We start from the raw sequence: 17,933 nt of genomic DNA on the forward strand, positions 1-17,933 counted from the left end.
CTCTGCTCCCTCAGATCCTGAGCTCCCTTCCCCAGAACTTGACCTGGCTCTGACCACACACCCCTCTTTCTATCCTAGGCTGGCAACTTCCCTGGGTCTTGACAACCAACCCTTGACTCTTGCTGATACCTGAAAGAAAGTCAGTTTAACTGGCACATCACTAGGGATACAGTGACCAGTGAGAAATGCTAGGACCCACAAAGCTCATGGGCTATCAATCTCCCCCATTCCAATTGTCCGAGGATGTGGTGACTCCTAGAAATTGGTGCAACAACCCCTTCTTGGCACAGGATCTGCCTGGGCAATCTTCCCACCATAGCTTGGCTTTGCCCACATGCTCTAAGCAGGAATAATCTGCACAGAAGGGGTAGCCCAGACCCAATAAGCTGTGGATCATGAAAAAAAGGTATAGTAGCAAAAAATGATATTGCCAAGGCATGGCTTGCTGCCCAGGTATGCCCACACATGGAGGCTTCTACAGCCAACTCTCTATCGATGATAGTGAATGCTGGATCAAGCCCAGCATTTAAAAGCTGTAAACTATTTCTGAAATGATACGCTGTTGTCCAACATGTTGTTAAAGTGGTTTTTTAAAAAAATGCTTTGGAGAAAATTATATGATGCTATTTGAGATACATTTTCCCTTGATGCAACCGGCATCAGTAACCCTGAGCAAACTTATCCTTCCCATAATTGCCTTGTATTTAAAAAAACAAGCAAATGAAAACACTCTTCCTATGTTAAAAAAAGGGAGGGCATCATAAAGACGTTTACATGGACTAGATTATAAGACTTACCAGAATAACAAGGGCAAAAATGTGCAAGGGCAAAAATGTGCATTGTTTGATGTAATAGCATCTCTTACCACAGTTGACAGTATAATCAGAGTAACCTTGGGCCTCAAATGCGTTCCAGAAACAATCAATGCTGAATTGACCAACATTGCTATGACCAAGCCATTTTACAACCTCAACCTTCAGGGACTGAATGTGGCCCTCCATGGATCTCTATGCACCCTCAGGACCCTCCCCAGGTCACATTTATTTCTTGTTTACATATTTATAAACCACATTTTCATATATAATATCATGTCTTTCATTGATCCTGTTCTGTGAAGTGTTACCAAAAAGAAAAGTGTGGGTGGGGAACACAGAAGCCTGTCTTTTACATGGCTAGCCTGTTGCCTATTGGACAAAAGCAGTGCCTTTTCTTTCATTTGGGGGAACTCGAGGGTACCCAGTACTGGCATCACATTGTTGTTGTTAAAAAGTGTGGGGTTTACAGTAACAACGTCATGGTGAGTACTGGCACCTATTTTTCTAGAAACAAAAAGCACTGTACAAAGGTAAGGGTTACATCTGTTGGTTTGGCCATTTTTGCCGTTGGCTCTGCCCACCACTGGTATTTGGCTGTCTGGAAGGTTGATCATGTTGGAATGTGGCCCCCAGGCTGAAAACATTTCTCCATCATAGATCATAACCTTGATGTTTAAGCCACCATGAGTGGCTTATTAATTCTTCCCTGTTCTTGAATGTACGCAGCAATGTCAACTGTAATCTCTGAAGCATCAGAATTATACTTTGAATTGCTAGTATTTTAAACCGCAAACATCACCGAGGACTTACATGGTGCTGTCGCCGAGTTCTTCATAGAGATTATGGGCAGGAGTGCTTGCTGGTTTGCCAGCTGGTAAGGCCATCTGGATTCGAGCTGTCTTTGCACATTCTGCTTGTCTCCTTTGGTGAGTCACATGGAAAGGAAATGGAGAGTGTCACACATGGTCTCCCACCAAGAACACATCAGCCGCGACAGCCCCCAAAGGGATATTTGTTGCAGTTTTTCACCTCGTGATTGGTGACAATACTAAGAAGAGAATTTGAATGCACCACATGGCAGAATAAAATCTGGCTCCTGACGATTTTATTTGCTTCTGACATACTGTATGCAACTCAAGTTATGATAAAATATCCATTAGTGAGAGTTCTGAAAGAGTTTTAAATATCACCTCTCACTCTTGGAAATGGATACCTGAGATACCTAAACATGAAAGTGAATGATGTTTTCAATGGAGCTTATTTCCAAGTAAATTTAAGAAAAGATGCTGCATTTGTGTTACAGAGCAGATAAAACCAGATTATCTCAGTGTGTTACTGCTGACCTAACAATCCATGTATTGATTAGTCTGTGTTAGGAAAATACACCAGGATTTATTCTTAAGGCGATTATACTATTCATTCCTCTGTCATTCGTAGCCATGTTCAAGATTCAGCAGTTTTTAAGAAAGTGCACTTCCTTTACACACACAAACACACCATGCAGTGCAACACGACATCTATCATCTATCTATTTATCTATCTATATTGATAACTCTTATCTTTCACTATACAGGCTATATAATTATCCTGTCTCTTTTAAAATCTAGGCATACTTTGATATATGCCATTTTCGTAGTTTAACTTTATTGCTTTCTGTAGGAATACTTCAGCCAATATTAAAAGTGGCATATGGTGACCTGTATTTCAATATGATCTCTGCTTTCAACAGGCAATAGCCAAGGGGTGGAAAATCTGGGGGCAGAATGTATCCCTCAAGTTCTTTCCATCTGGCCCTTGGGATTTTTCCTTGACCACCCTCCCTCTCCTCAGGCCACAATCTCCAGTGATATTTATTTATCCTATGTAATGCATTTGAAACAAGGCCAAAAATAAATACTTACTCTTTAAATCTGTTTTGTTATGCAGAGTGATAAAACAGAGAACAAAGGTTGTGAGTTTCACTTAGTAAAAATACTTCACATTGTGAAATCTAATAAATTTCATAAGGCATTAAATTTAACTGTACAAATCACATTAGGGCTAAAACATTAATGGGTTAGTCAGTTAACAGTGCAATCATATAAAGGTCTGCTCAGAAGTAGACCCTATTGAGTTCAATGGGATTTACTCCCAAGTAAATGTGTATAGTACTACAGTCTTAAGAAATCAATTAATAAACTAAACAGGCATTACTGATCAGGCAATGCAAATTAAATTAAGCATTTTACTATAACCAGGAAAACCACACATGACAAAACACCATCTTAAGAGAACAACCACCATTCTCCTATAGGAGTTAAAGTATGTTCTGAGACAGCAGCTGGTGTGTCATATAAATGCCCCCTCTTTAAAATAAAACAGCAAGCTTTTTTCCTTTAAAACAATCACATGTAAATTGGCCACTGTTCGTGGTTAAGGAAGGAAGAGCTTAACCCCAACTGAAGATTTAGATGACACACTAAGTAAAACCTTGGCTTTACTGCCATGGCGCACTCAGCTAAGGATTGTGGAAGAGCAAAGTGGCTGCAAGCTCCTCTCTGGGAGCCTCTATGTTCATGTAGTCCTACGAAGCCATAGTTCGATTTATTGTGTTGTGCAAACAAATAGTTTCCTGGTGCACTGGCTTAGGGCTAAGAAGGCATGCAAAGGTCTTCAAGTGACCCAATGGAATTTCCAGCAGGGAATGGGTCATGCTTTGCAGTTGTCAATTTATTACTTATGGTTTTGTTTTTTTTTTTTTTTTTTTTAAATCATTGTAATAATGTGATTTGCAAGAAGAATTCCACTGGCTAAAGACAGTCTACAAAAGCCAATGTTTTGTTTAAGTCGTTAATAATAAATTTCCTGATAGCAGCCCAGATGGAGATTGCAGTCTTATGGAGAAGTGGTCACTTGTTAACTATGCAAAACTGGCATGATAGGTTTGGAAGACAGCGCCTGTAAACAAACTAGCACAACATTGCAGAGTAGTTAGAGTCAACATTATCAGTGATACATTTTATAGCTGGTCTATCTTAATTTCTGTCATTAATTAATTAGATATATTATTTCCAGTGTGTAATGGGGACGTGTGGGTCACTTATGTATTTTGTCTCTCTCAGTGTGGTATTTGGAATGTTTTGATTGTTTGGTATTGTATTTTGTTTTTTTTAAAAAAAAACAACACCAAAAAAACCCCAGTGATTAAAACAGCAATTCCAACTAGAGTTGTTGCTTTCAAATGTTAGGAGACAAAAAAAAAAAGTCTTACAATTACTTTCTGAATTCAAATTATAGATATAATATAAAGGAAATTAAAAATAATAGCAAAGCTGTTCTCCATTTTGAGGTCCATTTAAAACGTGCCAATCTACTATCATTAATTCATAATTTGTGGTTCACCACTGATTTCTTCTTCAGTACAGGATACCGAAATTTCAGAGGTGCCACCTAATAGAAATGAGCAGCAATAATTTTTTGGGTTATTTGCAAACTATACAAGGAGGCACTGAGCAGTGCTACAACACTGTTAATTCACCCTGGAAAACAAGTAGTGTAAAATTCATTTAACTTTACTGTGCTTTTTTACAATCTGCAAAAATTAATTCATTGAATATTAAGCTGATCAGTGGGCTGGAAAGTATTGAAAAATGTAGCTATGACACACACACAATTTTAATATAAAGCAATTCTTAATGTTTCCATTTTATGTGCACCAATGATGACAGTTATGTTCATTTGGCTTTAATTCTTGCATTAACTTGAATAGTTATTTTGCTAGCTTTGGTATTTGGTGTTTAAAGCACAGCAAAACCTTAGGAGAAGAGGAAAATACACATATTTCCTTATTATTTTAGTACAGATCACAGGTGACAGGTACACAGGAGTACTATTGAATATGGCTTTAAAAACCATCAAGGTATTCTTATTCTTATCCTTATTAATCTTACTAAATTTTATTAGTTGCTCTTTCACAAAAGAGGCATGAAGCAACTGACAAATTTGTAATACAACAAAATAGTTCAAAATACAAACATTAAAGCCAAGTATAAAAGCCAAAATAAATCAAAAACTTAAGAATGCATCCACACATGCAAAAAAACAAGTTGAACACATCCTACTCCATTAAAAGAGGTCTGGAGGGTGGCAATACGAAATTGGGCCTTTTCCACGGTGGCTCCCTGGTTGTGGAATGCTTTTTCCAGGGAAGCATGTCTGGATCCCTAATATCCTGCCCCCAGGTCTTTGGCTAATTAAACGATCTATGGCCTTTTAAATGTGCTGGTGGTGGGAGAGAGTTATTGCTTTTGGTTGTTACTATGGTATGTATTCTTGTGTTTTTATATTGTAAACCTTCCTATGATCCTCTGTTGAAGGGTGGTATATAGATTTATAAATAATAGTAACCACAATACTAACAACAACAAACACCTAAAACACTCCAAATTAAGGGCCAAAAGCCTGGGTAAAAGGAAACATTTTTTGCCTGGTGTCTAAAATTATTGTTATTATTTATTGAATTCATATACCACTCTATACCCGGAGGTCTCAGGGCAGTTCACAGAACAGAATCAAAATATAAAACCACAAAATATATAAGCAAAATAAAAACATCAACCCAATAACCTATCCCCCCAAAAACCCACATTTTAAAAGGGCATAGGAGCATTCTACAAGCAGGGAACCACCACTGAAATGGCCCGTTTTGACCTCTTGCACCTCCCTCGGAGGGATCACACAGAGAAGTTTAGAACTCACAGGATGGAAGTAATCTGAAAGATGGATGAGGTACAGAAAATCTATGTTGCAGCCCCTGGAAAAAAACTGGATTGCTGCACTAATGATCCCTTGAAGCATACCAGAAAGTTGGAGGCCTTTTTCAGAACATGATGAAAGGGTGACCAGGTTGTGTAAGAAGAAAAGGAGAAGGTTTGGTACCTACAGGCAGCTGATGTATGCTGAATAGAAACCCATAGCTCATTTGGCTGAATTGTTAGTTCTTCTAAAGTCTTGGGAACAAACCTGGAACCTTATTTGCGATGTGTATCTTCTACCTTTTAGTCATGAGCCTTGCCCCCAAATGGTGAGCCTCTGTTTCCAAGGGGGGTAGAGCCTTGAGTTTTTCTGTAAATGCTCTTGGTGAGGAGGAGAGACAGTGGAACCTGGAGCCTAAATAGGAAGGGCTCCTCAAATGTGCAAGCCGGAAATGTGACCAAAAGTATGAAACCTGCCACCAAGCACAGCCCAGTCCTCCATCTTTGATGTATACAGAGTGCTGGAATACTTACTGTTTGTAGCTGACCATAACTATTAAAATAGCAGGCATGCAGCAAAGGATGATGATGACAGCCAGAGCCAGCAAGGCCCCTTCTGTGTAGCCTACGGCTTGGGCCTGCTTCTTGACATTGGCCACCACATCTGGAGTGCGGATCTCCAAAATACGTCCTCCTTGCCCAAGGTACGGCTGGAATTCTTTATTGATATCCAGGAGTTTGCCATCCAGAAATCTTGAATATTAAAATAAAATAAAGAAAAGAAAATAGCAAGTAAAACAGGCAAGATCAAGCTGCCATGTCTCTTCTCCAAACTTGATGCCTCCTCCAGATGTTTTGTAGTGGGAGTTTTAGTTCAAAACATCTCAAGGGCACCATGCTTGAGAAGGCTATTCTATTCCTATTTAGGGCTGCACCGGACATTATTTAATATTTACTCCAATATTAGCATATTAGACACAGATAAATAATCATCAGGAAGAAAGCAGGAAAGTATTTATTGGGGGGGGGGATATGAACATTCTGATTTCCCCCCAGTGCCCTTTTGTTTCCTGATAATGATTTTTGTGCATGGGGATAACAGTTTCCTCTTCCTTCTTTGCCTTCTCTGAACCACATGCGATCTCACTGCCATGGTGGGATGCATTGCTTGGCTCACTGCTTGGGCTGTAGTGATTGCTCTTTAGAGGGGTGACATTTTCAATGACATTGCATTAGACACAGCATCATGATATCACAACAAACCTACATTGCCATTGTTAATTGGGCTGAACTGCATCAGGGGCAAAGGGGGAGGAGTAAAATGGAGCTAAGACACAATGACCCCCGAAAAGGACCAAAGGGCATCGAACAACACCGATGCAATGCAAACATGATCATAATAGTGAGTGCCCAAAAGACCACATAAAAACAAGAACGCATTGCAAGGTGTAGATGCTGTTCTGCAAATGGGCAGAACATCAGGAGACTCAGTGTTCCCAATATTCTTTCTGAACTATACCATGGGTCCATTGAAGCTAATGGACATAACTAACTTAGGTTCATTTATTTCAGTGGGTGTACTCTGTGTAGGACATAGTTGAATACAACCCCATTAGACTAGCTGCACATTCAAGTGTAATGCAAGAAGAAAGCCTCTCACCACACACTAGATGATGCTCGTGTATGCTAGATGTCATTTGTACCGATGAAGAACATGAAGGAATTTTGCTTGGCTGGCAGTATACTTTTGGGAGATGTAACACTGCCTCTCCTAAAAATTCTGTAAGCAATTTCTCTACAAACCTCTATTTTAAGGTTTTTATAGCTCAACTGTGCATATTCCACTCCAGATGAAATCTGGCATACTGTACAAAATGAGACAGGGGACCTTTTTTATTTTTTAATGTCACATATTTTCACGAAGACAGTTTGCTTGAGAAATTTTCTCTGTCTCTCGTGTTTGTAGATGATAATGCAGGCACCTAATATTTGGTACCTAACAGTGACCTTTTCCTGGTACTAGTAATGGAATTGCAATGTAGCACACAACTGGAGTTACTTTGGCAAATAACTTCATATGCATCTTCAGGACACTCTCAAGTCAGCACTCAGTTCAAAACTGCAATTATATAATTGATCGCAAGACTTTGCACACTTAACTGGAAGAAAATGTCACTGAAATCAATGGAACTTCCTTCCAAGTATGTGGAGTTGCAGCCAAGAATACCAGATAAAATTATGCAGGTTCATTCTGTGTGAGCACTTCAATTAATGAGAAGTGAAACAATCACCTAATATCCAGTGACTATAGAATGTTGATATACTGAAATAGGGAACCATAGCCAACTTTATGAACTAATGTTCAGATCAGAAGACACAGTGTATACCTGACAGCCTGAGGAGTCCCATCCCTAAACCCAGCTTGGGAAGACGAAGAATCATGAATATGTTCTCTGGATTATGGAACTGCTTTAAGCACATATATGTTTGTTAAAAAAATGCAAATATGGCTATTTAAAACTTGCTGCCTGACTGCTACAACAGACCAGCTCAAGTCTCCTGATGTGACTAGACAGCTGTCTTGCTTTTTTCAGAAATGTTGCCATAAGCATTGGGGTTTTTTTTGGTCTTGCTGGACAGCCATCCTGCCCTAAGTAGATTATGAAACTGAGCCCCCTTACTCCTCTCTTGATACGAATAGGACATCTGCATAGTCACATCTAAGTTTCTCTTTACTGTCATACAGCCACATTTTGTCCACAGTGGGCAAACTATTGTTTGCATAGTCAAGATTTTTTTAAAATTGTGATCTCCAGTTGTGGTCTGCAGACAAAAGTGGGTTGCATAAACTATGCTTTGCTGAGAACCAGGAAATATGGGAGGATATAAGAGCCCATGAAGGGAGGAGAGAGATACAACAGAGGGCTTGTGTCCTTTATTTACCTCTCTCCATTCTCTCTCCCCCAAAACACATTCTTTCTGCTGTTCTCCATTCCCTGAAGGACATTCCTTGAATCAGGTCATGAGGCATGGAAAGAAGAAAAAACAGGTGTCTGAAGAACCCAGCTTACTCTTCCAAAGGACAATGAAAGCCATCTCTAAGATCCCCCTGCAGGATCTGCTGGGTAAGAAAGGTCACAGAATCCCCTTCAAAGCTTCTTACAGCAGGATTAGGTGATGGAAAGTACCAGTTGGAGTAGCTTTGGAGATTAGGATAAGAATCTGAGCTTATCTGAACCAAACCTCTGGAGGTTCCCAGCCACAAGCTAAAACATGTTAATGCTTCAGATTGAAACTCTCACTTCATTTCCCCCCTTTACTTTGCTAAGCTGACACTCATTCACCTCTACCCCAAAGCCAAGGTAGTATTCCCTAGGATTTTGCTGATTTAAATTTTATAAAGCCTTTGAAGAATGGGGGAAAAGGCTGACTGTGCAAGCATAAGAAAATTGTTTAATTAGGTTGCTTCTAAGCCAGTGTTAATCGGTAGCTGTTCAAAACAAGAAACCACACACTTTCTTCACTTTTTTTTCCATGTTAACCTTCTTTAGTACAAAGTCTGTATATTAAATGAAGGAAAAATGATACAAGATGATTCCTCAGACCTGTCTTGGGGGAGGGGGGGTAGAGGGTTGGAGAGAACAACCAATTAACACAAGATGCTAAATCTCTAAAAATTACACAAAGCTGAGGCTGCTGTTAGTGCTGATGGTATAGAAACAGTTCTTTTTTTAATATGTGATCCTGTGATCCTGTGTACATTTACTTGAGAGTAAAACATCTAGGCTATTGGGTGCTGCAGCTCTTTGGGTGTTCTGATTCACAATAAGAAAATGTAGCTGTATAGTCAGTTTATTAGTTCCTGGCTTGTTTATTCTTAGTTGTTCAGTTACAGTTATGCAGCTAAGAAGAGGAAGTCACAGAAGACTGACAGAAGTCATATGGAATAGGCTCTCATAGTCCAAAAGGAAAGTAGAGTTGCCAGCCAGTGACGGTAGGTGTTAAAAAAAGAGTTGGTCCAACTGCTGAAGTATCACCAGTGATTTATGCAATTTGTGCATATGAAGCTTAAAATAACAACTGCGTAATGTGTGCAACAAAGGTGTTTCCATTTCCAGGTATAGATTGTGACAGGAGCAGCTGCACTGGTGAAGCTTTCTGGAGCACCAGAAATTGTGTGGTGGTTGTGATCTTGTGGATCATCCTTGCAGAGTAGTTATCAAACTAACATGCCAGAAACAACACACCAGAAACTACAAAAAACAAAAACTAAGGGTATTTTCTTGACTCCATATTATGAGAGGAAGAATTAATCAGGAGACTGTTCCGCAGCCATGTAGGTAGCCGGTCTAAACGACTATCAGCTGACTGACCCATCTACAGAGGCATGATGCGAGTGGGCTTTGTGTATGTGTCAAGGAAAATGTCTTGAGCCAGAGAAGAGTACCAGCCTGGCTCCTGGGCTTAGGCCTAAGAAATATATTCTACTATCGTAAAACAAAACAAAACACCCATTTTGAGGCTGTTTGTTACATAGCTTACTAGAAAGGCAGTGAGATCTGTAAACTAGCAGATCTCTAGGCAAGCTTCACAGGATCACTGAAACCCCGTATTTCAGAAATTGTCTTCATTCCATTGAATAAATTGAAACCAAAGAGCGATTCTAATAAAATATCTTGTTGAGTGCATGATTAACTATGACTTTTAGGACATAAAAAGAGGACATAGCAGGATAAAAGACTGACTAGAGACTGAAATACTACAACATGGGACAAATTTGCACAGGGATAATATTCCTGCATACAAACACAGCACTGAGAAAATGCAGATTAAGACATCTCACCATGAATGCAAATAACTATCTTGTCTTAAGTGATAGCTGTGTGAATGCAACTGATGACTGAATCCAGCCCTTCTTTTTTGAGTGTGTATGTGTATCTGCATGTGAAAGGGGGGACCAATCAAGAGGTTTGAAACTACAGAATAAATCTTATGTTTTCTTGTTTTGTTCTGTATGTTCAAACCTTTACCACTGTCAGGCTGTATATTTGCTACCTGTTAATATAATATTAGTCTATAAATTAATTTTCTCCTCTCTTTTTCTGTGGCTATTTCTAACTCACACCACCTATGATGAGCCTATTCACTATACCTCTTCTTAACAGCCACATGCTTTTCTATATCACTTGTGCTATAATTTATCCACACAAGATTTGGGACTCAGGAGAATAAGATTCCTCTAACGAATCACAATTCCTAAGGCAGCCCATAGGTATTTGCTTCATGGACATATGACTGACAGATTGCCTCATTCCATCATGGAGAACTGTGACCTGACTCTCCTTCGGGGAGAAGAGGTACTATAAAATATATGCAAAGCAGCAGCAGGCACCACAGGGGGTTTTGAGAAAGAATAATGATCTCCCACTTTCCACAAATACAAGGCAACAGATGAAATAGGTTTGGGAATAGAGATGAAAAATAGCAGTCTTCACAAATGAATGAACCAACACATACACACTCATTGCAGCAAATGTCCTTAGCTTGCTGACTGCATCATTTATACAACTGCTGAAGATCCCAGACAAAGTTTGGGAATAGGAATATTCGTGGGATGGAGAGGAGAGAAATTCAATTCAGTTCGTATTTGAAGCCAATTTTACACTTTCCAAAATGGTATGCAAATTGAGAACAAAATTCATTCTGTCCTTTGCAATGCAGTTCTCCAACCAATGTTTACAAAAATGTAAATATTAGAAGAAATGTGTGAATAAATGAGTATATATTAGTGAAAATAGCATACAAACTGCATTATATTAGGAGAAAATGTATACGTTGATCAAAACTGCAGACAGAAATGTGTTTATTAGTAAAATATTGTACTTCATTTAGGACATTATTGAGGAGAAAAAAGGTCTTTCCCACTGGCCAGGCTAAGCTTTTCTCCCTGACTTCTAGTTTTCTAGTTACAGAGAATGCTTTATACGGAAGAGCATTCTGTCATGAGAGCCTCTACCAGTGATCCAGATACAGGTTCAGTTTGCCTTCAGAGTCCTGTTTGAGTGTCCCCTCCCATGTGATTATAGTTATGAAAAAGGGGAGAGTGCTGTTGCAGTTTCTGTCTCTCCCCCTCTGTTGTGTCCTCCTTGTCTCATTGTATATTGTCCAGGATTCTCATTGTATATTGTCCAGGATTGTATATTGTCTTGTCTAGGATTCTAAATCACATATGGAGCCAATCTCCTTATGGTAGGCTTCCTGCTGCAGAAGGTATCTTTATTACAGGTCAGAGGTGTGCAGATTGAGTGGTGAGGACATGAGAGAGGAGGATAGGTTTAGAAAGCATGACTCAGTCTCCTTTGTGCACTGCAATCCCATGAAACCTCAATAATGCTCAGCTGCTTGAGAGAACTAAACCTATGTTCTTCCTCATTCTGAGCCCTGGTATCTAATCCATCTGGAAAAAACCCAAACCAAGCAACCTTTCTGTTTCTGGTGGGAAAAACTAGATATATGCTTCTTTCCCCTGCCCAAAAGCTAGATAGCGAATGGGAAATATATATTTCTACATCTACACTGGAAGGGCAACCTTGAAATGACACTGAGTCAAGATAAATCCAGTTTCAAATCCTAATGTGTTGTATGAGACAGCAGCATTACATGGGTACTCAAAACTTTCCAATGAGCCTTATGTGGAAAGTGGCTATAGTATTATATACATATATCAACAGCTTATAGGTACATAATGGTGTGCATGAAATCACAGTGTGGTACAAAAGGAGAGAGGGGTATTAATTTTGCTAAGCAATGTGGTCAAGTCAGTAACTGAAATAACCATTCTGCCAACCAGATATTCACAGTGCTGACCACAGAGATAATGCTACAATGACATGATGGAATACATACTTGAAAAGCTCGTTCCTCATTATAGCACGGTTTGTTTGAGGGTCAATTGCGTAGACCATAAGATCGGATTTTGAATAGTCTTCTTCTGAATAGCCATCTCCGTATCTGCGAGCACCAATGGATTCTACCACAACCCTTGCGCCAGGAATCTGGTCTTGAATATAGCGTTCCAAAATCCTGATAACGGAATACAATAGAAACATCTTCTGTGACTAACTGACATGTTCATTACAGAGAGACAGAGAGAGACAGAGACAGAAACAGAGAGAGAAGCTCAATGGTAAAAAACACATAGACCCTAAAACCCAGGTATTTTTAAGTGCAAAACTCCTAAGGAAAACTGTAGCAACAAAGAAGCAGCTCTCACCAGCATTGTGCCCATAACACTACTAATGTGTATTTATGATAGCATTTGAGTTTTAAATGGCTTTGGGGAAATTCCAATGGTATTTTCCAAATAAAACTGTTAGCATTATATAGGAGTCGGTTTCACCTCTTCATAGAAGGCTAATAAATTCTCTCTCACACAAAATATGCCCACGATGAGTTGCAGTAGAATATTTCATTGATACATACAAGATGACATAACATAGCAGGTAGCAGTGCAGCTAGTATTCCTCAAGAAATATAGTAAGCTTTGCAATCAGGGTATGGAGCTGACAGGTTTACCACAGGATGATAAAACAAACAAGCAAAAACCAGGCCTGCAGTTAAACCACAGGCATTATATAGAAACTGACAAAACTGTTGCAAGATAGCTGAAGCAATGTAGATGCACAAACATGCACTGTATCAGGGACATAGAAAACACAGTTTAAAATTGTCCTGAATCTAGCAGGTGGGATCTATCCACAGAAACAGGCCTCTGCACTGATACATATCTAAATGCACATTTATGCTCTTCTTAAAGGGGGTTCAAAGCAAAAACAACAACAACAATGCAGTGGAAAATTAAAACAGTATAACAAACCCAAAAGAACTGTAAATTAAACGAAAACAAGAAAAATCAAGTCAATAGAAAAACAGCAACAACTGGATTTTGTCGTTATTGAAAAAGTAGCAGCTGAAAAACTTGTTGAAAAAAGTAGGTTTTAGCTGTTTATTGGAAGGCAAGATTTCCTTCAGCAGGGCATTCCTTTGACACAAGTCTACCACAAAAAAGACCCTTGTGCTGACTTGCCGTACTTCAGATGTGAAGAGGAACAAAGAAAAGGGTCTCAGGGGACAAACTCAAGAGTCAGGAGGATTCATATGGAGGGGGGAGAGCCTAAAACAATGCCTATATTCTGGATTTCATGTTGATGAGATACCGACCTTTTTCAGTGCTTAAGCCAGCCTGAAAGGGGTTAAGTGCATTCTGAACCATTAATGAGAGGTGCATCTTTTTCTTCTTGATACTATTTTCCAACCATTTTTTTCTTTACCCCTTTTTTGGGTCCAAAGAGCAGGGGTAGCTGGCTTTTGGCCCTCAATATGTCGTGGACTCCAACGTCTGACCAGGGTGGCCAATAATCAGGGATGATGGGAGTTCTAGTCCAGGCATAGGCAAACTCAGCCCTCCAGATGTTTTGGGACTACAACTCCCATGATCCCTAGCTAACAGGGCCAGTTGTCAGGGATGATGGGAATTGTAGTCCCAAAACATCTGGAGGGCCAAGTTTGCCTATGCCTGTTATAGTCCAACAATATCTGGAGGGCAAAAAGTTAGCCACCCCTTCTACAGGGTACATACATTTTATGTCCTTTATACAGTTGACTAACAGGTCTGGGAGTTGAGTGGTTTGTTACTGTTCAACATTTTGCTATGTTCGTCTTTGGATTCTCTGATTCTCTTTTGGCCTATAAAGCAGATTTTCTTGTACTCATCCATTCAATCCCCAACCCCCATCATCACATGGACTCTTGTTATGAAGGTTTTTCACCTCAGGTTTTTTTATATGATGAAAGGTGTGTGTTTTTTTAAACGCAGCATTGTAAAGAGATATGTAAATTGCCTTGTAATTTATGTTATTTACACATTCATTGATGTGTAATTGGTGCTGTCCCAACAGGGGCCTTTCTTTTTCCTGAAGTGTTGTTTGCTAATTTTATATGCAACAAAGTTGTTTGTTTCTAGAGGCAGTCTATAGACACTAAGGATGCAATTCTAACCATGTCAATTCAGAAGTATCATTGAATGATTGTAACCTTTTAAAAATAGAGTGCATCATTCATGATTGTTCCTTTCACATGGAAATAAGTGACCTGTTGTCCCCTGTTGATTTTATCTGTGCTCCTCAGTTAAAATCTGAGGATTTCTAGCTGTCAAACACAAAACCCTGTTTACTACAAATATTTAAAACATAGACTAGCTTGAGCATTGTTTCAGCAAATGCATACACACAACCATCTTCTGTATAAAATACTCATTTATGAAATAAAATATTGCATTGCAAACACTTTTATAAGTGGCATTACAATGACCGAAGGAACATGCCTGTAAAATATTTATTATGCCCACAGTAATTCACACAAGCCAAAACACAAAGAGCAAAAAATATCAACAGGATGCAAAACTGTCCTTCCCTGATATCTGAGTGAGGGAAATGAAACAGGAATAAATTTCTGCTGAATCAAGGACACAAGCCTTCTAGCTTGCCTTGTCCTGGAGTAAGCCCAGTGGAATTCAATGGGATGTATGTCTGAGTAGATATGGTTAGGATTAGATTCATTAACTTTGAAAGGGAACCCATAGGGAAGTTAACTGGTTTGTAAATGCTGATGACTGATATATGCATGTCTATTGTGCACTACAATATTAGATAGATAGATAGATAGATAGATAGATAAATAAATAAATAAATGTATTTCCACATCAGCAAATGAGGTAACAGAAGACTTGTGTAAAATAAACCAATAACAGAAAATACTGGATCGAAGTGTGAATGAACAGATTGAGGTACCTTTGTACATCCCTATTTGAGGATACTTCAAAGAACAACCATTATATTTATATCCCCACTTTAAGATGGGAGTCCCAGGTTCTCTTGTACAGAAACCTGTAAGAGCCTTGCCCACAATTTAAGCAACACTAGGAATCTCTCTTGGGCCTCTGCCCCACCTTTCCTTTCTCAGTTCTAATCTGGAAACTCTGAGAAGGGTAATCCTCATGGTTCATGCATCCATTCTGCACTGGAAAGAGGTGTCTTTTAGTACTCCAAAATGTTTGCTATGACAAAATATATAAACTACTCTAAGGACAAAGCGTGTTCTCCTTCATGGAGAGCACGTGTTGCGGTGGGGTCTACTGAGCCACCCCTCTGTTACCAGGCAGGGTCTCTAAAGATGGCCTGGGGCAGTGATTGGTTCACTGGGTTGCTGGGATAAAAGTTATGTTGCAATTTTGGTGGGAGGGGGTAAAAGGTTTAAATACTCTGCACGCAGCCTTGTTCTTTCTCTTTTGCTGCGTGCAACGAATCACCTGCCCACCCGCCCTAGAGTAAGGGGTTGTTGCGTTGACCTTGCTATTGCCTGTCATGGGGTCGTCTGCCTTTGAGCAGGGGCCTGGTAGCAATTTTTCCACCTGGCAAATTGGCTGGCTGGGTGGTTTTTGCCTACTGCGTAGCAAATCGTCACAACTTGTAAGGTTGGGGTTAGGCATTGGTTATAAATCTGGTGGAGGAGGGGTTAGGATAGGCTGTGCCTGCCCCTCCATGGTTGCTGCGGAAAGGGAATTCCGTTAAAGGAATCCTGGGGCTTGCCATCTTTTCGTCCAATCCCTGGAATGGGACTAGGGCCGGCAAGCCTTCGGGGAGCAGGCGGGTGAGAGTTGAGGAGCTGTGACTCAGCTCCAATTCCTCCCCGACTTGCTTTCCCCCGCACTGTCTTTCGGTGGTGCCCGGAAGTCAGTTCTGTCCCCAGGCGGGGGGACAGATAGTCTTAACCAATGCCTAAACAACCACTCACGGTTTGTATTTGAATAAAGTTGTGGCCAAAATCATGCCAAAAATCTTAAACAAAAATTACGTGTCTGTTGTGAGTTATTTGGGGGGTGGATTGGGGACCTGGACACGCAAGATAAGCAAAACTGCAGCAGCATAATACTAGGAGTGGCAGAAAACTAATCCAGTTCAGATCAATATGTGCTGTTCCTCACAATATTCTCTGAATTTCATTTATTGTTTTAAAAGGGCTTGACACTGATTATTCTAACCATACAATCATCTTGGGTACAAACCTCACTACTGAAAATTTCAATATACAGATCAATGAATTGTTTTCAAACTGATCCAATGAACAGTATGCCTCTGTCCTGTTTCCTCTGAAATTTAACCTGACAGAAAGAAACTACTAACAAAAGAAGTGCTTTTCATATTCATTATAGACAAAGGCATATATACATTTCAGAATAGTATCTCTGTGGGCATTTGCTACATGCTGCATCTAATGAAAAGGGGATTTACAGGAGTTACAGGAATGACTGCATGAACTTCAAACATTGTAATAATGTAGCAAACAGCTATTCTGTTCAGCAATTTAGAAGTTGCTGAAATGTGATAGCGATGGAAGGTGAATATTAATGATTTTTTCCTTTAAAAAACCCCACCTGAAATGTCTACACGAGTGTTAAGAAAACTAAGGCAATGATTTTGTACATTTCTAAGGCAATGATTTTGTACATTTTTGTTTGTTTGAAAAATACACATAATTGTATGGCTCTAGAAATAACGCAAAATCCTCCCAGTATGGTTATTCTATAAATATGGAATGAAAAGGAGCATCTTGATGAAGACTATATGTTGTTGGTTTTTTAGTGTGAAAGCCTTGCTTGTGTGCTGTTGCTGCTGAACTCAACAAGAATAAGAGATGAGAAGAAGAAAAAAGATAAGAAGAGCTCTGCTGGATCAGGATGGTGGCCCAACTAGTCCAATATTCTCATAATGGCAAACCAGATGCCCATGGGAAGCCTGAAAGCAGGTCTTGAGAACAACAACCTCTCACTTATGTATCCCAGAAAATGGCATTCAGAGGCATCCAATAGTGCAGGCAGAACATAGTCATGATGGCCACACAAAGAGAAGCAGAGGTTAACGTGGATTGTAAAGATCACAGAGATAAGGTATGTGAAGCACCCCGGAATCTCAAAAATGGCATATATATATATGGGAAATATGGTGAAACTCTGCCAACCGCAACCGCACTGTTTCCAGTATAGAGTAGCACATCTATGCACTTATTTTTGTCCAAAAATTTAAAAACCTGAATGATTTTAGGGACCATCAACTTTAGGCAATATTGGTTCTGTTGTAGCGCAAAAACATCTAAAGCAGGATGTGTGTGGGAGCATATCTGCACATGAAAAAAACTGTCTTGGACATGGTACCACACACACACACACACACACTGCTACATGTGCCACAATCATGCACACGTGGCAAACACACATATGCACACAAGGCATCACAACCACACACATGCACACACTACTGCGAGTAGTTTT

The 17,933-nt window shown here is 39.6% G+C and overlaps 1 protein-coding gene across 24 annotated transcripts in view; it reads right to left on the minus strand.

The window, feature by feature from the left end:
• The window catches only part of PCDH15 (protocadherin related 15), a 609,044-nt gene that overhangs the window by 26,352 nt on the left and 564,759 nt on the right, over positions 1-17,933 (minus strand). For all 24 annotated transcript variants that reach the window (XM_083441352.1, XM_083441358.1, XM_083441371.1 and 21 more), the window contains 3 exons: positions 12,455-12,631; positions 6,083-6,301; positions 1,626-1,736 (listed from right to left, as the gene is read on the minus strand). In XM_083441352.1, coding sequence (XP_083297478.1) covers positions 1,626-1,736; positions 6,083-6,301; positions 12,455-12,631 — 507 coding nt within the window. The remainder of the gene's footprint in view (positions 1-1,625; positions 1,737-6,082; positions 6,302-12,454; positions 12,632-17,933) is intronic.

The sequence above is a fragment of the Podarcis tiliguerta genome (genome assembly GCF_965153285.1).
Source record: "Podarcis tiliguerta genome assembly, chromosome: 5".
Taxonomy (NCBI): Eukaryota; Metazoa; Chordata; class Lepidosauria; order Squamata; family Lacertidae; genus Podarcis; species Podarcis tiliguerta.